This window comes from Caloenas nicobarica, chromosome 4, assembly GCF_036013445.1.
Source record: "Caloenas nicobarica isolate bCalNic1 chromosome 4, bCalNic1.hap1, whole genome shotgun sequence".
NCBI lineage: Eukaryota > Metazoa > Chordata > Aves > Columbiformes > Columbidae > Caloenas > Caloenas nicobarica.
The window spans coordinates 56,117,252-56,144,325 of record NC_088248.1 but is presented as its reverse complement, the minus strand read 5'-3'; the positions used below and the strand labels follow the sequence as shown (position 1 = coordinate 56,144,325).

The following is a 27,074-nucleotide window of genomic DNA, read 5'->3' as shown; positions in this document are numbered from 1 at the left end:
ATACTGCTGCATGGGTTACCAATGGTGCGTGCTATGCAGCAGATTTTAGCTTGCCTGAAGACTCCTTTAAATTCTACTGCCATCAGTAGCAACTGCTACCAGTTTAGAATCTCCTGCTATCACCTAAGCCAGCAAGAAGCATTCTAATATTTAATGTGTTCGGCTATATGCAGTGGAAGAAAGTTCAGGGCAACTGAGGAAGTGTCTCAATGACTTATGAATGTGGGGAATTCTGTTCTGCCAAGTATTTTAAAAAGCTCTAATTTTCCATTTAAAATAATGTTATTGCATGAACAAGAAAACAGGGAGATCATCACCAATGACTCGTGTTCAATCAATAAAAAAAATAACAAAAGGACTATCTGTGAAAATCTGCATGCAAAACGTGGAATGTAAATATCATGCAGTACCTTTCAGAAAACACAGTAACACATTCCAAGCTATGCACTGTTGCTCAGCAAACTAAGAATTACTCGTGAAATTCAGTCAGGAGCAAAAATCTTCTATTTACAGAATTTTTTACATCAAGTTTCAATTTTGCATCTTTTGAGAAGAAAAACATCAACTACACTTCTGAAGTCAGTATAGTTCTCATTTTAAACTGGGCATAGCCAGAGTAGGAACAGACCAAATACAGGACAGATCAAATTTAAAGATTGCCTACTCCTCTGACAAAGTCTTAAAAATTGGCATGTAGACCCTTAACACAGACTACTACTCAACATTTTTAGCTTTTAAAGTAGATTCAGTATATACAGGAATCCTAAATTCCAGACATTTGCATTGTAAGATTATTCAACTGACAGTGAAATTCTGTTCTTCAAATTAGAACACTAACAGTTACAGTTATTAACAGCTTCCCTTAAAAATAACGTATCATTATGACGTGTGAAAAAAGCTGCCAGCTTATATTTCTTGATAATATTATTTCCTAGCATTTGATCCACCATTAGTCACATGCTATAAATTACACTGCTGGACTCCATACTTTTTTCCCCAATAACCCCTAACCTAAAAAACAACAATTTCATGTTAGAAGCAGCTGTTTGCCTCTAAATTTCAGCCCCTTAATAAAACAATTGATGAAAAAATGATGATAATATTATGTACAACTAACTACATTTTTCCTTTTTCTGCACATCACCAGCAAGAAAATATAGAGCAACCTTATCTATCTGCATCCTTCATTATCGCTGTGACATACTGTTCCTTTCAAAACGCTACACAGGTATAACCTACTATGTCAGTATGATTTTTGACTACAGCTTGAAAGAAAAAAAGTTTTTGGTAATTTCTCAGTCTTCCCATATTTTGAAATAAAATCACAGACTTACTGCAGACATACAGCAATGTATTTCTATGTAAGTTAAATGATTCTGTATGAGAAATATGCATGATTGAAATGCATGATCCACGTATGCAGCAAGTGGTGCAGAAATAATGGAAATAGTTTGATGCTATTTGTTATTTGAAGTTTTACAGTGTTTCTGAACTTTCTGTATTATATATTTCTCTCGTTAGGACACAATAAAATTACTTCCAATAATGGGAAAAAAGTAGACATCCAATATAGACTTTTTAGCATAGAACATTAATAACAAACTTGTTGGTTTGTGGATATCTTTGAGTTGTTGCTTCGTTTTTTGGGTTTTTTTCATACATGTTTTCGTTGTTTTGTTTTGGGGTTTTTTGTGAATTTTTGTTGTTGTTGTTTTGATTTGCTTGTTTGGGGTTTTTTTCTGGTTTGTTTTTTTTTTTTTCTCCTCTTGTCTTCACATCACAAAGATGTCACTTTCTTCACTGTAAAATTTTCATTCTGTTTTCCTGCCTATATGAAGATAACTTTGATCCCATTTCTACTACAAGTTTATGCATTGATCTGTAATCAGACCTCCATTTTTCATAAACCATCACCTTTCAGAAAATGCTTGCTTCCCTTATTACTCTCCAATGCTTAAAAATGGAGATATTTTTGCTTGTTGGAGAAGTACTACAAATATATGGAAAGAATGAAGGCACAGTCTCCAAATGGATACCTATTGCTTTACTGACTACACTGCTGTACGATATTTCTCCTTAATAAACCATATCATATATTTACTTCCCACCACTGTTTTATTGTTCATTAAAGTTTTGGGTTTCCATGTTAAAAAAAAAAAAAAAAAGTTTTTATTTTCGATCATATAATTCTGTGTTAACCTTCCTAAAGTATACAAATACCCATTGCATAAAACTTCTCTAGATCTAGTCATGGCATAAATAAAGGCTGTGATCTTCTGCTTTTAAGTTTAAATGCAGACTTCTCCTGTGTTGCAGGGTACAAAACATTAGAGTCCTTCCTAATGAAGCATATTATCAACAAAAATAACAATAAAAAATAATTCTAGTACTATAAGGTATTAGAGATTCTAAATCATGAAGCTCAAAGCCCAATAAAACCCTTTATCCTAGAACGTCTGAATTTATAGCCATCTCGAAGAATGCATTAGAGATCTCAACTGCATACAGTCAAAGGACCAAGGTGTTCTGTTTCAACACTTACTCTCTGCTGCATTTAGTTTAGTTACCACTATTTTTCCCAAGCAGAACAGCACCTCCACTATCATCACTTCTTCTTAGCTGGAAGTAAGGCAAATAAGTCCTACCCAGAGGCATCAGTATCCCTGTATAGATACCAGAAATTCACCTCAAGCTAATATGGTAAGGTTGAGATATACCATTAGTGTGCATAATGTAGTGACACAGCTCAGTCTCTGAAAAGAGTTGTAACTAAATTCTCTTGTAATATTAGTCTCAATGAAGAACAACTTAAATGTATTACAGTCAGCTCCATCTGAACTTTTCCACGACATTCACAGAGCAGATAACTAAAACAGTGCAGTTATTTTATACAGAAGATATGGTGGAATACCCATGCAGAACAGTTTTCAAGTACCTTATTAAAATAAAACTAATCACATGCACTGTAATAATGTGCATTGTATTTCCAGCTAAAAGTCCTATTTACTTCTAATGAACAGTCATTGTTCAAAAATCATCAATCACACACAGTCACACACAAAATCTACTATTGATTTACTCAACAGCCAAAGAAGTGACACAAGTTTAGGTCACAATGTTTTTTTACATTAAATTGTCCTAACTGCTCCTTTAATAACAAAACAATGAAAATGACATAAGAGCATCTACATTTTATATTTATCCATCTCTAGAAAGTTCATTATTACTGAACTATTTAAAAGTACGGTATTGTGGTTAGAAACTCTAGATCAAGTTTAAACCCCACTTACTTCTGTACTCGCTCTGATTTTGCAAGTGTTCCTCTCCTGTTGAATGGGAATGAGTGGTAAGCCCCCGACCTTTGGACTTTTAGTTATAGACTGTTTTCTTGCTTTTCCAGCAGGTGGCCATGTATCTGCATGCTGAAAAACAAAAGAATTCCTTATTTTTGATGTTGACTTACATAAATACACAATATTCTTTAGTATGTAAAATTCTTACAGAAAGAGCTATCTGTTGTACAACACTATGCCCTCCTGCTGTTGGATAAGGGGGAAAACACTATGGTGCTTGAAATTACTTTAATATTTTCTAAGTGCTGGACACTATCGAGTGAACAGAACCAAAATGTCTCTATACAATTTCATGTATTGACCATCTTCGCTCCATATTATTATTCCAATTATCTTCTAAGAAAAGAAAATATCATCGATCAAGACACACACATTGACCTGATTCACAATTTCAAAATTCCACATAAGCATGCTTTCAGGAGTCCCAGCAAAAGTTTCTGAAATAAAATTACTGCAATTTGCAAAAAAGTGTTTCAAAATTTATATTAATAATTTAGGAGAAAATAATTGCTTTACAAACAGTAACAACATGTGTTATCCAAAAAGAAATGGTTTGACATTCTGAATGCTCCAAAATCATAATCTACAAACAAGCAGATCTGGCTTCAATAATAGCCTTTGCTTTAGCTCTACTGAAGCAGGTCAGTTTTGGGGAGAACTCCAAAGTGTGCAGTTTCACTCTGAGTGAAAAAAATAAGTGGGAAGAGAAGGGAAGGAAAAAAAAATCATTAACTGAATATTTCAAATAAAAGGTTAAAAGCTCTTTCTGTAAGAGGTATATAATGAACTTTCATTAGCGGACCACATAGAATTTCACATGCAGAAATCTGCGTACATGTGCTTGTAGCTCAGAATTCTCTGGTGATGTTAACGGTAACCGGAAACATAGCTCTGAGGACAAGGTAATGGAAAAGGATTTTCCTAAAAAAAGCTTCAACATGAGATTCTGTGAATCAACGAGGATGTACGAGGCCTACAGAAGAACAGTTTCTAAAGCTTGGAGATGAGTGCACGACAGGAAATGAGCACAACTCCAAAGGAAAACTGGCAAGCCAGAACTGCAAAGGAGCCCTAACGAAAGCCGAGAATGCTTCATGCAAATATTGGCAAAATACTAATCTAAAGCATCAGTTACAATAAACAGGAAGCAAGAATATTCCATCTAAACATAAGAAAAAAACATTTTTTTACTGTGGGAGTGGTTAAACACTGGAACGATCTGCCCACAGAGGTTGCGGAGTCTCCAGTTATTCAAACCTGACTGGACACAGCCCTGAGCAACCTTGCTCTAGGTGACCCTACTTTGAAGAGAGGAATTTGACTAGATGATCCCCAGAGGTCCTTCCAACCTAAACAATTCTGTGACGCTGTCCAAATCTGTAATAGATTTCTTTTCACAGGTGTCAGTATCTTCAGTGTTCTTTATTTTTTTTAAATGGTATTCAATCTTCCATATCCATGAAGCAGGAAGACTCTTCAAGACTGTATACAAAAATCCACAGTTGTGGAGCTGTGATCATACTTGCAGATGGTCTGCAAGTAAAAACGGCGTTAGTGTTTAAAAAAAACCATTAAAATTGCAATCTAGAAATCAGAAGCTTCAATTCCAAATTTAGAAAAAGTATTACTATAGATTCACTTCTTTATGGAGTAAAAAATTCTCACAAATGGTGCTGACCAGGGTGATGTTAAAGTCTGTTTTAAGAGTTCTCCCCAGTGACCATTAGTAACATTTTCTTCCAATGAAACATTGGGAAGGTATTATCTGAAGGAGCAGGTCTTGCCAACCAAAATCAGTTTGTTGTGGACCAAGATACAAGAAACAGATACAATTTAGAAAGTGACTGAGAAGCTTTAAGTCAGCTTCTGAAGGAAACTGCTTCCCTTAATTCTCAGCAAGCTTAAGGAAACTATCCCTGTCAGTTAAGCAGCCTGATTTCCCTATTGTGTCTGTTGCATTTCTTAAAATAGAATTCTGGGAAAGAATATCAGAAATACTAGCAGTGTATTAGGCCACATAATAAATGTATTTATTCATAGTTTTGGCCTATCTGCTTAACTGCACCTCATGGTAATGTAATGTGCCTCTCTCTAGTTGATCAAAGGCAATGGAACTGGAAGAATATTATTGTGTCCATCTTCATATCAATTAATTGCTTCCAAGTGTATGCTCTGGATGCTATTAAGTGATTTAGTACAAAACTATTATAGAATTCCAGAATCAAGTTTCAGCCATACTTCTCAGGATGATTTTTGCATAGAACTTAAGGAAACAATAGTCGTCCTGCAAACCTCCTCAGCACTTACCAGCTTGAAGTACAAGATTATTAACCTCTGGGCTATCTTGACTTTCTGTATCAAAAGTAGTCTTGTTACTAGCTACAGTGGTACCTACTCTTTGCTATTTATATTCTCTGCTCTATTTATACTACAGGAATAAGCATTATCAGAAAAGAGGAAAAAAACCCATAACAATAGTAATACTATCTTCCTGAAATTAATTACCAATAAAATCTTATTCTGCTCAAGCACTGAGGAGCACAGTAACACGGATTTATCTCCCTTCTAATTGCAGTGGATCATTAAATGTCAATGTCTTCACACTTCAAAACCTGCTTTGCTGTATTTTTCAATTTGTAATCTAACCTATTCCACTGACAAAATGTGCAGCCTGCAGTCTCTGTAACATAAAGGTGTCCAAATACCGTGATAACAGATAAGGTAAAAGACAACCTATCTTCTCTAAAGATGGCCTCGATTTGAAAATTTAACTAGAAATAATCTCAGTTGACATTTACAGTTTTGTATTAGAAATGGGATAATGTGATAATAATAGTCTGCTGCTGTATGATACAAAATACTTGGAGATCTTATAGTAAGCTTTAGCAACGTGAGCCATTGCATTCTCAAGGCTCAGTGTCTATTTAAAAGCAGTAGATTGTAATAAGAACAATACAGCTGTGGTGGATGCACTCAATCCCCTCCAAGCCAAACCAGCAGCAGTTTGGTCCAGGCTCCAGGGGAGGCAAAGGCCTGGGCCATAGCCAGGCCAAGAACTCCTTTTAGGAAACCCACAAGGAAGCAGAATGGCACACTGAACACTGATAAGTTGTGGGTGCGGGGCGTCTCATGCATACTTTTCCTACTGTATGCAATTTGACTACGAGTCAACCACTTTATTCTGTAAATATGACAGCCTGGGTGAGCCTACTTTGAGCTCTCTCTGCTAAATAAGTGTATGGCAATGGTTTTCTTGCTCACAGGTCAGTGGATGAGCCCAATTTAAGTTTAATATTAATAATTTAGCCTAAGTAAATGCACGCTAAATATAATGAATCATATAGAAGTATAAGGGTGAATGATTTTTAACATACTGTCTGCTTCATGTTACTTAGTAAGCTGGATTTGCTGAAATCTTAAGCTGTAAAGTTCTGTTCATATTTACCAAAAGCAACTACAAACTATGCTGAACACTTGCAAGTGTTTTGCACTTCACTGAGAAGGATTTATTCAGACAAAACAGAACCTGCAAAGCTATGGACCATAAACAATGTCTACAGCTAAACAAAACAAAGGCACATATGAGATCAGTGAAAATGATCTAATGAGAAGCAAGACGACCTCAAAGTGAAATATTGTTATTGGACTGAATCATGGTATGAATGGTCTGTAAAGATATAAAAGTCTACGGTTTTCTATACTCAGGTGGGACCTCTGCGCAGGTACCCAGCTTGAGCCAGCCCTCCTACTATTCTACTCTTTTTTTTTTCTTTTCCCCTGAGAATTTTGTTTCTGGAAAGTCTGCTCTGCAAATGGTTATCAGGCCTCCCCTGAAAGTTTGCCTTCAGAGCTCTAAAATACAGACTCCGGAGCAACCAGTTATCAGGCAGAGAAGAATCCTGAAAGTTTGCACCATGATGGGCATCAAGCCTCGCCTGAAAGTTTGCCTCTGGAGTTCTAAAGCACAGATTCTGGAGCAAACAGTTAACAGGGAGGTAAGACACCTGAAAATTTGCTTCGTGAACAGGTACAGGCACCTGGAGAGAAGGTAAGCAGCATTCGGCTTGGCATATTTCCCCCATGCAGTAAATAACAGAGTGAACCTGCCACCGAACTCTTTTAAGTTGCACTTCTCTTTGAGAAATCTAAACATTGTTCTGCAGTAAGCAGAACCCTAAATCACTTCCCTGCGACAACGGCAAATCTGCATCATTAGCACTTAATTTCTCATGTAGTTCAAAGACTAACAAATTTACTGATGTCCAGAATGCTGACAAAAAACCCCCAAACCAAAAACCTACCAAAAAACCCACACAAAACAAAAACAACAAAAACCACAAACACAATGAATTCCACAAAAAAACCTCTAAAAACCAAAAGCAAAAAACCCTGTGAACATAGCTCATTAGTACTGCTAATTCAGTGTACTGTTTATTCATTGGAATGAAGTTTTTTAAGAAAATAGTATTAATTCATAGCAATTTTTTCTTAATGCACATTAAATTATTTAATGTTTTATTAGAAAAAAATATCCTGAACACTGAGCAGTGTCTCTGTTTTTTATTTAGATTGTCAGAGGACCATTCTACATACCACACTACCTGATCAGAATCCTAATAGAGTACCCTTCTTGTGATTTCACGTCAAAGGGACTTCAATAGTTACCAGGCTTGCATGAGTTATTTCTAAGTAGCCTATATCAATAACCTCTGAGCCTATTTGTTGTGACACTGCTCATGTTATGCCCATGAGATGTATGCCTGGACCAGTGGCTGTTTCCATAGAAACTGCAATAGTTACTTCAGTTAAGGGAGCTGAAAAAAAAAAATTTGAAAGTCTTCCTTACAAGTCATGCATTATACTTCTAGCACTACTATATGTGAAGGTCATATTCTGTTTTAGAAAGCCTGTATGTATCGCAATAGTCTTGTGCCTAGTCTTCCTTATGCAATACGTAAAACTCAAAGGTAATATTACATCTAGTGATGTTTATTGACAGTGATATTCCCAAAAGTTCCTTGAACACTATGGGAAAGACAAGAAAAATCTGACATAAAATCCTTTTGAAATCTTAGACTACGTTTTAGTCTCCTGTCAGGTTGAATTCTTCCCATCTCTCTTACTCCCGCTTCCTCCTATGTAAATATTAACTCCATTTGCAAGGATGTGTTATACAGCACTCAAATGCACACCCTACTCACAATCTAGTAGCAAACAGAAGATTACTTAATTTAGGATAATGCCTGTCCAACACAATGAATCGTCAGTGTTAACTAAGCTAATCTGGACACCAGAGAAATACAGCTGTATTGTCACAGCTCTTCAATAGGGCTAGTTCACACCACTATGTTTTTAAACAGGACACTCTTCTTTCATGACTACTTTGCACGCAGCATCCAAACTAGTAAGTAAAGAAATAGCATTCTTGCATTGTGGCACACAGACACACCCTTCAGGTCAATGGCTAGAATTTCATCCAGAAGAGTTTCTTACTGCAAAGGAAATGAGTTGTCTTTCTTTAACCAACTTCTCTACAACACAGCAGGAAAAGAAGAAAAAAAAAAAAATGCCAGAATGTAACATTCTTCTCCCTTACTCTCAAAGCACTCAGCTTTCATATAGAAATCATATTTTAAGTAATAGTCTTCGTAGACTAAGACCCATTTTTTTGCAGTTTTATTACATTGAGTATTCCAGAAACTGTAATGGCATAGCAACTTTATAATATATCCATAACACATACATATAATTGTTTAATAGGATTTTCATAACAGTAGTAAAATTTACATTTCTTTGATCAGATTAGTACCTGTGCAGTAAAGATGCTGATCATCCACTCCATCTGTGCATCTTGTCCATCACAACATATATACCTAGAATGCAATATATAATTAACAAGGAAAACAACAAAATCTCCTGTTGCACTTAAACATATTAAAGAATAGGCTTCTAAACAACTTCAAAGAGTGCTTACATTTGTTTATGAATGCTGTCTATATTTATTATTAACATTCACATAAAAAGATAGGGAAATATAAATACTTCAAATGATCACTTTACTTTCAAGTCAATGCATGTGCTTCATTTAAAGCACATGCATAGGTTTAAAATCTGTCACTAAATTTATGAAAATTATTTGCTTTATGGCCACAGAACGGAGACAGACACATAACCCCAAAAGATTACCAAAGCATATGAATTAGGACTGTTTAATTATTTAAGAAAAACATAGCAAAAAGTCAACATGCAAGCAAAATAATGCCCATTAGTTGTCATACATTCTTATTTTGAAATTGAACATTTCAACAAATATTAAACACTGAAGTTAAACCAATCCTGTGTTTTGCGTTTACCTACCACTGGTGCTTTTCAGAAAATAATGCAAGTCCCCAGCTGAAACAAATAAAATTTTCAAAAATTAGTTCCAGAAACTCAAGACAGGGACACATTCCTCAAAGTTCAGAGAAACATTACTTTCATGTAGCTCTTTTAAGCAGAAAAAAAATATTACAAGGTTTAAATGTTTACTGCAAATCTAGAATGAAATTGTGGGTTTCATGATGGATTTTGCTCATTTTCTTCAGTTGATTCCAAGGTAAAGAACATTCTGTTCTGGGCAAAGGGTTACAGCCAAGCCCTGCAGATGACGGCTGACTACTTGCCTCATTTTGGCTGTGGCTCTACTTTCTGAAAGCTGTGGGAAGTAAAACTGCAAAGACGGTGCCCAGCAAAGAGTCCTCTACAGTGTGGAAGTCAGAGAAGGAAGAGAGGTAGGCTTGCACTAGAAACAGAAGGAATCATACGAGCCTACAGAGATTTAAAAATTGTTAGAACAAAGGGAGTAGGTGCACAATGAAGCTTCTGAGGTGAAAGAAACACAGACGCTCCTGGAGATCCAGAAGAGACTTTACAAAAATCTACTTTTGAAAGTAGACTGAAAATAAATGGCAAGAAAAGAACTGATTTGCAAAGAGTCATTTACATAATCTTTTTATTCCTGTTTTGGACTAATGTCCTACTCATTCTGTGCTTAACTCAGAAAAAAACCCACAAACTCACAAAAACAAAAAAACAAACCAAAAAACCCCACAAAACAAAACAAACAAAGAAGCCCCACAAAACAAAACAAAGAAAAACAAACAAACAACAACAAAAAACCACCACCACAACAACAAAAAGACAACAAAAAGACACCACCAACTTTTTCTCTAACAGAACTAAGCTTTGAGATTTACAGACCATTTTCACAGAATCACAGAATCACAGAATGTTAGGGATTGGAAGGGACCTCAAAAGATCATCTAGTCCAATCCCCCTGCCAGAGCAGGAAAACTTAGGTGAGGTTACACAGGAAGGCGTCCAGGCGGGTTTTGAATGTCTCCAGAGAAGGAGAATCCACAACCCCCCTGGGCAGCCTGTTCCAGTGCTCTGTCACCCTCACTGAGAAGAAGTTTCTTCTCACATTTAAGTGGAACCTCTTGTGTTCCAGCTTGAACCCATTACCCCTTGTCTTACTGTTGGTTGTCACCGAGAAGAGCCTAGCTCCATCCTCGTGACACCCACCCTTTATATATTTATAAACATTAATGAGGTCACCCCTCAGTCTCCTCTTCTGCAAGCTAAAGAGACCCAGCTCCCTCAGCCTTTCCTCATAAGGGAGATGCTCCACTCCCTTAATCATCTTTGTGGCCCTGCGCTGGACTCTCTCCAGCAGTTCCCTGTCCTTCTTGAACTGAGGGGCCCAGAACTGGACACAATATTCCAGATGAGGTCTCACCAGGGCAGAGTAGAGGGGAAGGAGAACCTCTCTGGACCTACTAACCACCCCCCTTCTAATACACCCCAGGATGCCATTGGCCTTCTTGGCCACAAGGGCACAGTGCTGGCTCATGGTCATCCTGCTGTCCACCAGGACCCCCAGGTCTCTTTCCCCTACACTGCTCTCTAATAGGTCATTCCCCAACCTGTACTGGAACCTGGGGTTGTTCCTGCCCAGATGCAAGACTCTACATTTCCCCTTGTTATATTTCATTAAATTTTTCCCCGCCCCATTTTGGGGCGTTTTGATGTGCCAACTGTAAAGGAAAAGTTCAAGCAGATCTGTTTAAAGGCTACAGCCAACTTAGAATTCCCTTAGGATAGGATCCTATGTACATTGTCTCCATGCCTCAAAGCTTTGACCGAACAAGTACTGGAAACATCTGAGAAAAAACAGGTGTCATTTATCACTACTCTTTTCCAGAGACATAGTCACTGATATTTGTAAAGGGCACTGTAGTCTTCAGGTAGAAGAAGAAACATCAAAATAGCAAGGATCCAGAAAAAGTAAAATCCTCTACTGAACAACAGGGACTGTCACTAAAGGCCATGACTAGTTCGTTTTCTCTTGTCTCTTTCTTCTTGGTGCAAAGAAGGTGCGTCTACCAATCAAATGCAGGACACATACTACAAAACTAAGTGAGCTAGCAGCACACATATCCGTAAAGATAATACATTTAAGATTAAGAAAAGCCAATCAATAAAGTAATTTCCTGGCAGAGAAGAGCTAACATGGAATACAAAAACAGAGACAGAAACAGAACAAATAATATTATGGAGGTTAATTTAATTCAGCATAGTTCAACTGGCTTCTTGACTTCTCCTTGTTCCACAGTGTTTTATGTTCCCCTTTCTTGAGGATACTACAAGTACCTGGCTACACAGCGTTTTAACTTATTTTCTTTTCTATTCTTACTTTGTTGGTGGCTTCATTTTCTTTTTCACTCCAAGATAAAGCTTCATGGAATTGACAGGCAACACTTTTTCAGGTTTGCTAGCCTGCAAATAAAATAAGATTCTGATTATTGTATCAGGAATGTGCAAAAGAGAAAATGCCACATGGCTGTCTTTACAGTTAGACTTCTTTCATGGGCTGCACCCCTTTTTTCTAAGAGATCATTACATTTTTTTTCTCTTTCTATTCCATTAACAAAGTCTGTCAATCACTATTATAGGAAGCAGATTAATGAAGAACTTGAGGTCCACATGAAGGCACAAAACTGTAACACAATTGGAACAATGAAGATGTGGTGGTAAAATTTACAAAACTGGAGTGCTGTAATATAAGGACGCAAGCTCTTTGAGAGAGACAGTCAAGGAAGATGAGGAGTGGGGTTGCCCTCTGTTAAAGGAGCTCTTCTGCGGGATGGACAATACTATGGTATTTCACAGAATCATAGAATGGTTGGAGTTGGAAGGGACCTCTGGAGATCATCTAGTCCAACCCACCTGCTAAAGCACACACATCTAGAGCAGGTTGCACACAACGCATCCAGGCAGCTTTTTAGTATCTCCAGAGAAGGAGATTCCACAACCTCTCTGGCTAGCCTGTTCCAGTGCTCTGACACCCTCGAAGTAAAGAATTTTCTCCTCATATTCAGATGGAACTTCCTGTGTTTCCATTTGTGGCCATTGCCCCTTATCCTATCGTTGTGCACCACTGAAAAGAGTATGGCTCCATTCTCTTGACACACACCTTTCAGATATTTATAAGCATTGATAAGATACCCTCTCAACCTTCTCCAGGCTAAACGGACCCAGCTCTCTCAGCCTTTTCTTGTAAGAAAGATGCTACAGTCCCTTAGTCATCTTTGTAGCTCTTTGCTAGACTCTCTACAGTAGTTCCTTGTCTTTCTTGAACTGGGGAACCTAGAACAGGACACAGTACTGCAGACATGGTCTCACTAGCACAGAGTAGAAGGGAAGGATCACCTTTTTTGACCTGCTGGCCACACTCTTTCTAATGCACTTCAGGATACCGCTGGCCTTCTTGGCCACAAGGCTACATTGCTGGCATGGTTAACTTGTCCACCAGGACTCCCAGGTCCTAAGGTGGTGGTGAGGACTAAACTTGGTGTCCTTTGGACCAGCATTCTGCGACCTGGCCACTCGTCTAATGGAGTTCTCCACCCATTTGCCTCAGGCCACCCAATCAGGATGAAAAAAAAGCAGATGAAGCCTTTAAACAACCCAAGGAAGTCTCTGGACAATAGATCCTGACTCTTTGGAGCAGGGGATGGAGAAAACAGGGCTTTGCTCTCCCTGTTATCTTCTGGAAGGGCAACACAGTGGGACACAAGCAATCCAGCTGGTTTTTAGAAGGTGTCAGGGATAAATTCCTAACACCAGAACTGGACAGGCCAACAAGGGGCAATGCACAGCTGAATCTGCTATTCACAGGCAAGGAAGAAATAGTCAGGGATGTGATAGTGTGCAGTATTGGCCATAGTTACCATGAAATAGTAAAGCTCAAGATCTTGAGGGTGAAAAAGACGACAAGTTAGCAGACAACAGAAGACCACAAAGATTAGAAGAGCAACGTTTGGCTTTTTCAAGGAACTGATAGGTAGGTATCCATGGGAGAGGCAACTCTGAAGTATGAATGAGCTAAGGAAAGCTGGTAAGTCTTTAAGGACAGCATTGTCCAAGAAAAAGAACAGTTCATTCCAACAGTCAGGAAAACTAGTAGATTTATCAGGAGACAAGCCCAGTTCAATAGGTAGCTCGTGGTGGAGCTCCAATGTGTACAAAGCCATTATACAGCAGGTGAAAGCAGGGAGAGACTATGAAGGAAGAAATTTAGAAACACTGCTCAGGACGTGTAGACATGGTGTTAGGAAAGCCAAAGCTCATTTAGAATTTTGATCTGCTACTGACATTAAGGGCAACAGGAAGAGCTTCCACACTGGTACATTAGTAATAAAAGAATGAACAAGGAAAACGTAGACCCAATACTAAACAGGGAGGGTGAATTAGCAACAGCAGACACAGGTAAGGCTAAGGTAACTCAATGTCTTCTTTGCATCAGTCTTCACACCAGCAAAGTCTCCTGGGCCTCTACACTTACATACAGGGTTCAAGAAAGAGAATGACAACTGTACCAGAGGAGGACTGAATCGAATCAGGAAAGACTTGAGAGAATTTAAGTCATGCAAGTCCATTGGATCACACAGGCTGCATCCAAGGGTTCTGAGTGTGCTGGCTGACATCCTTGAAAGGCTGCTCTGTGCCATCTCAGGAGTGTCAGAGATCAGGGGCAACTGCTGGTAACTGGAAAAAGGAAAACATTGCATCCACCCTCATCATCAGTCATCCTGGAATGAGTTTTCTGGAGCATGCTTCTGTGCTACTGGAGAACACACAGCATGACCAACGTGATTGATTTCTGCGATAAAATGACTGGACTTGTGGATGCGAGGGAATAGTGGATGTAATTTACCTCAACTTTATCCAGGCTTCTCCTACTGTCTCCCACAATACTCTCCTACCCAAATCAGGATGTTACGGTCTGCATGGGTGGACATCAGACTCAGAGGGTGACAGTTAATCAGATATACTCTAACTGTGGACCTATGACAAGAGGAGTACTGCAGGGGTCTATCCTGGGACCTGTCCTTTTTAACATCTTCATCAATGACCTGGAGGAGTCAAGCATCAGGTTTGCACAACAATGCAGGGGACCCATCAGTCTGCTTGGTGGCAGGGCTGAGTTCCAGAGGGACCTATATAGGACAAAGAAATGGGTCAACAGGAATCTTACAAAATTCAATGATGACAAATACCATGTTCTGCACTGGGGAAGGAAAAAACCCTCCAATGACACAGACTGGAGAGCAGGTCTGCTGAGAAGGACTTGAGGGTTCTGGTAAGATGGCAAGCTGGGCATAAGCCAGCAGTGTACCTTGGCAGCAAAGAAGGTCTCCTGGGCTCTGTTAGCAGAAACACAGCTGGTAGGCTGAGGAGAGTGATTTTTCCCCTCTCCTCAGCACTTGTGAGACTGCATCTGCAGTCCTGTATCCTAGTTTTGTGCCTCCCAATAGAAAAAACTCTGGAGCAAGTTCAGCAGTAGCCCAAACTGTCTGGGGTTGCAACACTTGCCCTGTGAGGAGAGGCTGACCTAACAGCAGCCTCCCAGCACCTATAGGAAGCTATCAAAAAAAAAAACAAGTGAGGCTCTTCACATCATGAGAAGATGACTACGTATGAGGAGAAAATTTTCCCATGAGGACAGTCAGGTATTGCAACAGGCTGCCCAGAGAGGTTGTGCAATCTCCATCCTTGGGGATTTTCAAGACTTAACTGTACCAAGCCCTGAGCAAGCTGTTCCGACCTCAGTTGCTAGCCCTGCTGTGAACAGCAAGTTGAGCTACAGATCAGAAGTTCCTTCCTTCCTTGTTCCTTCTTGAATAAGCTACCTTTAGCCAACCTACAATACCCATACTAGGTATGAGAACTGAACACACCTGGAGCATGAAATGCTGAAAGGAAACAATGAAGTTTGTATGTATGCTATTATACTACAGAACACAATCACACCTCTTTAGTACTTTCACGTCAAGTGGTTTAACTTTCTGTTTAGGAAAAAAATACAACAAAACCAAAAAAAAAAACCCAACCCAACCCAACCCAAAACCAAATTATTGAACAAATCTCATAATCCTAGTACATAAAATTACTTCATAATATCCTGGATTCTCAATTTCTCCCTCTACTGCTTTTAATATCTAACACTCCAGTGTGGGGAAAAAGAGACAGAATCTGAGAAGCCATAAACATTTAAGAAAACAAAACCAAAACACCGCACAACAGTTTTCTCATTTGTCTTCTTGTGTAACTTCTCGCTCAAAGCAACAGTACTGCCAGGATGAAAAAAAAAACACCCCCACAAAACACATTATTTAGTTAAACAACAGTATGCTTCTCACAAAAATGCACCTTAAGGAAGACATTTGTCTCTGTGTGAGCTTGTCTCTTAATAACAGTACATTAAAGCAGTATGCTATTTCAGTCAACTAGCACAATATTGTAATTTAACATACAATATAATGGAAACTTTTCACTTTTTTGATAATTGCTCTTGAACGAGAAAAACACTTAACAGAATGTATCTCCACCTCCATATACAAACTTAATTCGCTGTTAATGAGAATTTATAAATTAATTAGTACAGGCAGTCTTATTAAATACAACTTCCCATCTTCAATGTCAAGCTTTCCTACTACTCATTTCTAAATATGACTAAAATTAAACCAAGATTATTAGTGGTAGATGAACATCTCAAAAGGAAACAAAACAAACTGATATACACTATTTTGTCAGAATAGTATTTCCATTTGCTTTTAAAAAAAATGTAAAGCCATTTAAAAGTAACACTGTTCAAAACTCTACTTGAGTTGGGAATTTAATGTTTTATAAATCAGAATGGCTAAAAAAAAGCAGATTGAAAAGTAGTACAACAATACTATCATAAACTCTTCCCAAGATACTAGTTAAGGTTTTATGGGCATATTAATTTATTCTCCCATATGTGCCAATTTGAGTTTTAGCACTGCATTATGAGACACTATTTTTGACATTCTGGGGTCATTCTAATTAAGATTGTATCCACAGTATCACAAGAAAACACAATATTTCTTTTGCATTAGCTTACTCAAGCAATGGATCTGTTTTTAAAAAAAGTACTTTATAAAGGTCAGTAAGTAAATGTCTGTATTTTCCAGATAGGCAAAACCAGCAGTCAGCAACAATAAAAGCGCTTTAAGACTTTAAAAACAAAAACAAAAAAGAAACCAGAAATTATCAAATCTAAATGAAAACGTAGTTCACAATGTATATTAGTTTCACACTTTGATACAAGCTGCATATACCCAAATCCACTTTTTAAAGAAAACTCTCATAAAATATTTAAAACTAAACCTTTCATGCTGTTAAGTATGCTTAAATTTGCTTCTTTGTCATTGTGAGATGTATCTAATTATCAATACTAGTTTTCAGAGGACTCAGAATACATCTGAAAACTGTTGCTGGTAAGCAGGGGAAGATTTTGCTACTGTATTGAGAGTTATTGCTTCCTATAATCTCTTCTGTCATGACACTTGTAGGTATAAGAATCCCATTGCTTGTAATTTCTATAGGCTTTGTGTGAGATACCAAGAAAAAAATGGCATGCAGCTCATTTAAGTTCTATATTACTTCTAGTACTGCTCTCTACAATAGGTTTTCAAAAAACTCAGTCACGACATAAGCTGTGTGCATTCCTAAACATAGATTTATTTTTATATTTTAAAGCTTATAGTAATGCATAATTACAACAGCTAAGTGCACAACTGACACAAACTCAGTTTACTAAAGCATCTGTGAAATAGTAAGATAAAAATATCATACTTCAACCCCAGACTCTAAAAGTTGCCATTTAATATCAGAAATGTTGATTTGTTTGCCTTTCTTCTCTTTTTTTGTACAAAAAAAGAAAGCTTAAGTGAGTGCTTAATAGTTTGGTGAAGAGTTTGTCTGTTGTACCTTCATATCCTTAAAAAGAAGCAAGTTTCCTTCCCGTAACACAAAATAACGCTCTTGAAATTTGTTTCCAGACAGTAGTTTTGATGGTTCTTCTTTGTACTTCAGATTGCCTGCTTTCACACTACCTTTCTCATTTTTCTCTATCAAGAAAATAAAAAAGCATTTTGTTAGAAGATTTTAGAACAATGGAAGCTGCTAGTTTTTAAGTGCCGCTAGTAGTACTGTTTATCAAAAGACTAAAATTACAATTCCTCTGATCTGTTGTTATCTTACATATAGAAAGAAAATCAAATTAATTATATAGAATATATAAATACATAATTATATACTATAGCTAAATGCATATTATATGTTAATATATATTATATATTAATAATAAAGGTATTCTTAAATATTGACACCATTATGACTTTAACTACTGGGAAGGGAAGAGGTCTTCTCTGTTTCACTTCTAAGATAACATGGAAAGAATCCACCAAAACACTTTAAAAGAACCTTTTCAGAATAGAATGTGCAGTTAAGTCCAAAAGCATGACATGGATACTTCCATAAAGATCTGATTTTGTCATGATTTTTTTCAGTCAAAATATACACAGAAATGCACATTTATTTGGTAAAATTAATTAAAATAAATCCCACAATGCCCACTCATAAAAAAACCCCAAACCCAAACCACAACTTTGCAGTCAGCTTTATAAAGCATTTAACTTTGTACTGAAAAAGCTTTCAGTTAAACAAATACCAGAACCATTGAAGTTTTTCAATGTTAGAGACTACATGTTTTCAGTATGTTCTCAGCAATTTAAGAATCTAGATAAAATAATACAAAAACATACATGTTTTATAAATTAGAATGGCTAAAAAAAGCAGATTGAAAAGTAGTGCAACAATCCTATCATAAAAAATACATTTTAATTTGATCAGGAAAGACAGGAATACAGAAAAGACCGACTTCAATTGTTTGCCTAATTTTTTTATGTGTGAAGAGTGGTTTTACACAGACACAGCTAACTACACAAGTAGTCATGCTTTGAAAGTGACATTTTCTGTAACATGTACTAATCAAAATTATGTATTTTGTCAATCTTCATACATTCTGCTAAATGAACAGTCAATATCTTCAAGTACTCCATGACATGTACGAAGTAAGTATGAGAGGTGACAAGGAAGAATTAAGAACTTGCATGAAACATCACTAACAACCATAAAATGCAGGGTATATTACAAATATATTGCACGGTACTGTTTTGCAACTACCTGTATTTCAGTATTTATTGTTCTTTTTTTAAAGAACCTCTAGACAGTTATTCCACTGTCCTGGTTTCAGCTGGGATAGAGTTAATTTTCTTCCTAGTAGCTGGTATAGTGCTGTGTTTTGGATTTAGTATGAGAATAAGGTCAATAACACACTGATGTTCTAGTTGTTACTAAGCCGTATTAAACAGTGGGGCCTAACAGAGCAGTCAAGGGCTTTTCAGCTTCTCATAATGGCCTGTCAATGAGAAGGCAGGGAGTGCACAAAAGGTTGGGAGGAGACACAGCTGGGACAGTTGACCTCAACTGACCAAAGGGATATTCCGTGTCATATGATGTCATGGTCAGCATATAAAGCGGGGGAAGAAGAAAGGAGGGGATGTTTGGAGTGATGGCGTTTTGTCTTCCCAAATAACCATTACACATGATGGAGATGGCTGAACACCTGCCTGCCCATGGGAAGTAGTGACTGAATCCCTTGTTTTGCTTAGGTTGTATGCACAGCTTTTGCTTTACTTATTAAGTTGCCTTTATCTCAACCCACGTGTTTTCTCACTTTTACCCTTCTGATTCTCTCCCTCATCCTACCAGGGAAGAGTTAGTGAGTGGCTGTGTGGTGCTCAGTTGCCAGTTAAACCATGACATCCACACATGACCATGTAGGAACTGCCCCAACATTTTAATATAGTGAAAAATGCATTAAAGCATTAGATGCATGGTGCATGGTTGTGCATGCACAAAAAGGACATGACTGATATCCAGTCTCAAACATCCAGTTATGCAAATAAATATTAAAATACATTTTAAAAAAACAGGCTATATTTCAAAACTCAGAATCAGATTCTACTATCATTGGTACAGTGTAGAAAGACTTTGAGACTAACTTGAAAAATTGTATCTCAATCTCATCTTTCACATTTGCTGAAAACAAGCCATTTAAAGAGTCAGAATTAAATTATTCCTTTTAGTAACCCTAATTATTCACAAAAGGAAGATAATTAAAAACTGCAAATCTAATTCCCTCTTGCTTTATATCTTAGTGCAAAGTGAAGTTATGAAAAACATTTAAAAATACAATAGAAATTGAAAAGATAATAAACTTCTTTGATTTCATCAAATAAACCCAACTGTTTTCTCATCAGCATGCTAGCTGTGAAAGGAGAATCTCAAAAGAAAATTTCCCAGTATTTTTATTAGAGTTTAAGATAGAATCTAAAGCCAGAATCAATACATTTCAAAAATTTAAATCAGAAGTTACTCGGATTGCCTCAGTTATAAGTGCAAATATACATGCACAATTAAAAAAAGTTCTAACATATTCCTTTGCCATTAAGAATATTTATTTCATATTCAGAATAGAATACCAGTCCTTATCCACACAATCACAAGTTTTGTTGTTGTTGTTGTGCTTATTTGTTTTTATTTTTAACCATACCAAATGAGAGCAGCATGATCCTTCCACGTCTGTACCAAATTGGAAAGTTTTGAATTTCTGCACATAGTTCTCAACATTGCAAAAGCTTGTTCTAAACCTCACAGCCTTCCCACCATAGCAAATCTATAATACACTTGATACTTCAAAACATCTTAGAAAAGCCTGAAGGAGGAAAAATAATAATCCTCTAAATTGATGATGTTCTATATTATTTAGAAGCCAGTATTTCATAATGTAAATCTAAAATAACTGTGTCCTACTCAGAATGATTTTCCAGATATAAACTTTACAAAACATGCAAAACTTTCTAGAACTTTGCAGCTACTAGGAACTATATGCACTCAATCCATTCAGGATTGATCTACCTATGGTTTAGAAGATTGTGTTTCAAATATCTCTGACTAATAGCTCCTGTTCTCAGAAATCAATACTTCCCACTCAAATTATACAACTCTTTACTGATAAAACTTCAAGGACCTATATACACACACTTCATAGTGAATCTATTCTCTCCTATTTTTCTAACAAATAAAACTTTAATGTGGGAAATTTTCAGGTAAGGAGAAGAAAAAGGGTCTTGAAATAGAACTAAGCTGTACTGAGTATCTCTTACACTACAATATAATGCACACCTTGCCCTTCTGAACGGCGCTTGAAACAGTGTTCCTGCAACAAGCATGAAAAGCTATGGAATAAATTGTCAAGAGAGAACAAATAAAGATCTGGTGGAAAGTGGAAAACTAACCGTGAATTTACTGAAACTTATCAGTATAAATCAACTAAGACTTTTTTCTCCTTGAAAAGTAAAGTTGATTTCTAGACAAGAAAAAAAATATACATCTATTCAAGAAAAAATAGTTTTAAATGGACAAAATGAGTATGAGTATAATAATAACGAAAAAGGGGAATATACTATGTATAAAGAACATGGGAGAAGTTGCACTGACAGGGAAGAAAATGACAAGTTGCCAAGATGAAATGAGGCCAAGAGAATTATTCCTTTAGACTCACTATTGAATCAACATTATTTCAAATGCCATGGAAGTCTCTGAAAGAAAAAGGAGAATAGTGCTTATGGCATAAAGCTCTGAGGTAACAGGAAAAAAAAAAGGTCAGGAATATTGTGATTTAGTCTGTAAGATTCTAACATAAACTAGAGAAACAAAGGAAATTCATGGAATTCAATTATAAACATAATATGGAAGTCAGCACAAGCCTTGGTGAATCAGTAACTTTTATAAAGCAGTAGTAATTCAGATGTTCTGGGACACTTTCCTCCAGTGGAACAGCTACAAAATAATTGCCATCCTTATGTCCCCACACAAATTATCTAAATTTTAGAAAAGATACATACCATTGTAGAGTTTTATCATGTCTGCTGTTAGAAATCTCTTTATTATCAGATATGCAGTGCCAGGCTCTGGAAGTGAACTCCAGTGAAGAACTTGTTCTAGTACATTCTCTGTATAATGCAGAGGACGTTCTGAAAAATGCCGGAGGGGAAAAAAAAAATTGAAATAAATTTAAAAAAAGATGGGATGCCCTTAGAAATTACACATACTTATACATAACACTGTTTCATTTGTGTTGAACTATAGAAGAAGAACGCTGCTTTCAAAATAAGACAATAAGGCACTTCACTGACTTTCTGCAGCAACACCTTTTTTGGCAGGGTCTGCACACGTAATGAATATCAAATTAAACAAGCAGTAGCCAAATGTGCTCGTATTTAGTTATGAATATTTTCTTACATAAAGACACTAAAACACTGCCTTCAAACTAAATTCAAAAGTTAGAGACTGTCACAGGGCATATCTAAATATGATCAAACAGCACTGAGAGCTGAAGCTATACTGGGTGTCACTGGCCTAGGTTCAATACAGAAATAGATCATCACAGCTACCAATTCTCTGCAATCAAAACCCAAAGAATTTGGAGCAGTTACAGTGAGGGGAGAAAAAAAGGGAGGTGAGGGCAGGGAGGGGAAACTAGTATAGATTATTTGTCTGTTAATTTGTCTGGATCACAGGAGACTGAGACAGTCTTGGTTTCATTACATTCCTCTAACTAGAAGGGAAAAGTATGTTGTTTTACTATGTCTTCTCCCTGTCGCTGTTGTCAGGGAATTTCCAGACTTGCACCTTTATATTCCAGCTTCATACAAAGAGTACAGCAAGATTAAAATACCAAAGAGATGAATGCATGATTACACTGTATGCATGCACTTCAACACTTCAGTTGCTCAAACACACGTTTGTTGATAGGTATCATCTGTCCTGAAAGAGAAACTCTGAGACCGTTTCACAGGATTGAAAAACTGCAGCGATAATAAAGTCCAGCCGGAACTCCATACAAATGCCAGTTCATCTACCAAATGAAAGAACAGAAGATCTTGCAAACAGTCCCTAAATCTGCATGACCAGATCCAGCAGAAATCCAAGTGTGACATGTACTGCAGCACAGTCTGAGGTATCATACGAGACAAAACTGATGTGGATGGAGGGAGACTGCACAGTTCCCCTCTCTATTAATCCTTTCCCCCGCCACACACACACACACCTGAAGGCTTTTACCTGCTCAGCAGTAAGAACCTACTATATAGAAAGAGCTACTTCCCCCACAAAATCTCAACAATGGCTTTGCAGGCCACAACTTCAAGCAGTGGATCCAAGTGTCATTTTATCTCCAAAGAGAGATTTCTCCAAAAGTTTTTGAGTTCCCATTTGTATACCAACTTATGTGGGTCAGGCCTTGAGAAGAGCTGGGTACAGCTCCTGGAAAGTCACACCTGTGTGACATTGTCACGGTTGGGTCAGGCGGTCTGGCCCTGTGTCTCTTGAGTACCGAAGGGAAAAGTATGCCACCATAATCTCATTTTTCATTTCTGCTAGGGTAGATGAATATGAAATGTCAACAGCTGCTTTGGGACTGTCCAGCATTACACTCTAGCAGAACATATTTTCCTGAACACCTGAACACTAGAGCTTTGGAAAGTGGCAGCCACAAATAACACACTTAAGGGACAGAAAAAAAATGACCACTTTTTTTGGATGCAAAAACAAAGCAGCAAAGCAAAGCAGCCTGACAAAAATACCATTCTGCAGACAGCAGCTCAATCCCCGCTTCATAAGACCAGTTCTTCTGGCCCTTTTGTTTTAAATGGTCAAACTTAAAAAAATCTTTTCAACTTTTGGGAAATTGCAGAGCCTGTTGCAATAAAGTTAAAACAACTTGTTGCCTTTGTACAAGAGAGAAAAATCAATTTTAAGGAGAAGCACTTTACAAATCAAAGGCAGGAAACACTAGCAAATCATAACATCTTCCTAGAACACCAGCACTCTCAGAGTAAACACCTACTGTTTTATTTATAGTTACATTTAAGACCATCTGTCATAATGGATTACATGGTACATAAATCATCATGCTGAAATGCATTAGCTATTTTACTGGCAACACACCTCATTTACAAACTATCAAGTATGAATTACTAGAAAAAAGATATGCACCCTATTTTGTAAAAGCATATGGTATTGAACAGTTTGCATTAGGCTAGATAAAGTTATAAATTATTTCAACTTTTCCATATGCAAATAATTTAGTTGATTTTTAATATTGCAATTTTAGTATTTTGAACAGGAAGCAGTCAACACATACATCCAATTACCCTTTTACTTAGGTCATCATATGCTGGTAAATATCCAAAATCAGTCATATTCACCTTAAACAACATTAACTATCAGGAGAAAATTACTTTTTCGGAAATATAAGATTCTAATTTTCTTGCCTTCTCAGGGTTCATTTTTAGGGAAGTATATATTAAAAAGTAAAATAACTCTCATAAAACTTCAGGATGAATTGTAACAAACTAATACCACCATGCACTGGATAGGTACCAGACCATGGCAGGAAGAGAAGCAGAAAATTCATGTCTGTCACAAAGACACTGTAATGTACCTTTGAAACAAATAAGCAAACTTTGTTTCTGTCATGACATGTCAGAATCTCAACTTATTTGTAAATGCCTTAGGTTACGTAATGTTCAATGGTGTTTGTTAAATTATGCTAGTAAGATCAACTTGAAGTAGCAAAGACTCAATTTTTTAGTTCTTTAGTGTCAAATTTGGACCAAAGACTGCACAGGACTATTTTTCTCTGTTACTTTCTGTGTTTCAGCCTTTTGAAAATCTGCTAGATTCAGCCATAGCCCCCCAGGAGTCTTCCTGAGTAAGTGCCTCTTACTACATGTAGTATTTTTATTTTTCAACAATATTAACTCAGTTCACCTGTTCTGATGCACAGACTCTTCCAGAAAGGAGCCTATGAAGTACATATTTTATCAACATAATCTCTACTGACAGGAGCCAGGTGCTGATTAGGACTTTATTTATTTTGCCTTTTGCTTGTTTTGGTTTTAAGACACTGATATGCCATTTCTACTTTGTGTTGGAAACTCTTGTTTCAATGGGATATACTCTAATCCCTTGTCAGTATTTATTGCATTATACAGGGCCTGTAGTGTCTTACTCTAAGCTTAATTTTGCTGATCTTCCATAGTCATTAGCTCAGACGACATTTCTAGCCCACACTAAAATACTACTTGTTGCACTCAAATACCTCAAGAAGCTACTGTGGGGTTTATCTTTTGTAATTATTTGTATGTTCTCTTGGTAATGTCTAGTTTAGTTTTCTTTTGCCTGGAAGTGTTGTATATCAAGCTTAAGATGATAAAATTCTGTCTTCAATTTTTTCCATTAGTCAGTCAAAAGACAGGATTTTTAGAGTACTTGTAGGAGTTACCAGGACTCTTCTAAAAATAATAGATACTAGCTTTCATTGCCAGTTGATGCATGCATCTGAGAATCTGGAAAAGTTCTCTTATGTTACAGCTCTACACAGCATCACCACAAACCTGCAAGATGCAAAGAGGGATCAGGATCATTCATTTTAAGTCAAAAGGGAAAAATGCACTTCCATTCTCGTTATTGATACTGCCAAGGTCAAGACTCGGTGTATCAGGAATATTAGTAAATCTGAAGAGATTATTGTAAGTGCATCTGAAAATCAAGTACAATAAAACTATTCAAACAATCTTGGAACATCTAGTAATCTTAGTTTTCTCAATTTTTAAATTTTTTTTTAGCTTGAAAATAGGTGTCTTTGCTATAGAAATAAACTAGTTCACAGTCCGCTACTGTAACATAAAAATAGTAAGAGCAGCAACTTACTATGAAGTGCATATAGACGTTGTTTTTTACTAAAAGCATACTTTTGTCCCCCATGGATTCTTCAAGAATCAGATAACATTGGTGAGTATTCATTAAAATACGTTTTAATTTTTAAAAAATCTCTATCACTTTATGTTATTTTAAGTACCTCTAATGATATAGTGCAAGTTCCAGCACGCATAAAGCACTCCCAATGTTAAAACCTCCTTACAGTTCATGAATATTGTGACCATGTGATATTTGCTCTTGTTGGCAGCAGAACCATATTTAAAACAAATGTTTCAAGATTCTGCTAGATGCTATCTGCTAGATACACCATAATGCCACTTGCCATAAACACATGATTATACACTTTATGCCTCCTTTTTCATCTACACAGATAAAATAATTGACTAAATAATAAAAAAAGTCCTTTCCCCTAAATATTACATGTATTTTCACAATTCATTTTCTGAAAAACATTATTCCTTATAAAATCAACTGCTGACATTCTAGTGAAAATAAGTTTCTTCTATGAGACTTATTAGTAAAACCTACTTTCCTATAGCTGATAACTAACAAACTGTGAAGCAGAGTAACATAAAGAACATTTTTTCAGCCCCCAATTTATAAGCATTTTAAAACAATTCATCACATTATTTCTGACAATGTATAGAAAGAAATCATGCAGACACCCCAATAACTAAATACAAGACAAGGCTTTGAAGGCTAATTTTTGTTTTGTTTGTATAAACTTTTTAGTAACTCTTTAGCTACGCTTTTGATTAAGTGTTGAAAAGTAAAAATAACAAAATTGAACATGCATAAATTTAAGTGTCACTAACCTAGTTCTCCATTTTCAAGCACTTCAAAAGCAGCCCAGATATCATCTTTGTTGGCAATAATGTTTTTGATTCCTAAAACATCATTAGTTAATTCTTCTGCTTCCATCAAAGGTGATACCTGTAATAGAAATTGAGTCAGTTAACAATATATTACAATTACAGATTTCTGGCTTTTTTTTTTTTTCCCAAATCCTCCTCCCTGCAGTTGACTAAAAAAAAAAAAAAAGGCATATATATCAAGTTGGAAACCCATAATTTATTTGTCAGACTCCAGCATGCTTTCCTTATTTTGTTCCATTAAATTGAAGTTATAATTTTTAGCTGACTGACAATTTGGTAACTTGAAATTCCTTTTTTCTACCCTTGAAAAATTAGGAAAAAAAAAGCCTTGGTATGTTTTATTTGGTGTGGGAAGGTAAATACTACAGAAGTACCATTTTTTAATCTTAGCGATGCATATTTCCATTTTTTTCCTATTGAATAAAGCATGTCTTATGTGCATGTATGCGTGTATCTGTGTGTACCACATACCACATATATGTACAAACAGAAGCGTTTGTGAGTCATATGCTGAACAGAACAAAAAGGAAACAGAGAGGTATAACATTAAAACAAACAAACAAACATAAAAAAACCCCCAACATTC

The 27,074-nt window shown here is 36.6% G+C and overlaps 1 protein-coding gene across 1 annotated transcript in view; it reads right to left on the bottom strand.

The window, feature by feature from the left end:
- Positions 1-27,074, bottom strand: part of ARAP2 (ArfGAP with RhoGAP domain, ankyrin repeat and PH domain 2) — a 128,600-nt gene that overhangs the window by 3,938 nt on the left and 97,588 nt on the right. The window contains exons 25-31 of the mRNA XM_065633336.1: positions 26,429-26,546; positions 21,734-21,862; positions 17,691-17,830; positions 12,088-12,170; positions 9,711-9,746; positions 9,163-9,226; positions 3,291-3,422 (exon numbers count right to left, since the gene is read on the bottom strand). Of these exons, the coding sequence (XP_065489408.1) occupies positions 3,291-3,422; positions 9,163-9,226; positions 9,711-9,746; positions 12,088-12,170; positions 17,691-17,830; positions 21,734-21,862; positions 26,429-26,546 (702 nt within the window). The remainder of the gene's footprint in view (positions 1-3,290; positions 3,423-9,162; positions 9,227-9,710; positions 9,747-12,087; positions 12,171-17,690; positions 17,831-21,733; positions 21,863-26,428; positions 26,547-27,074) is intronic.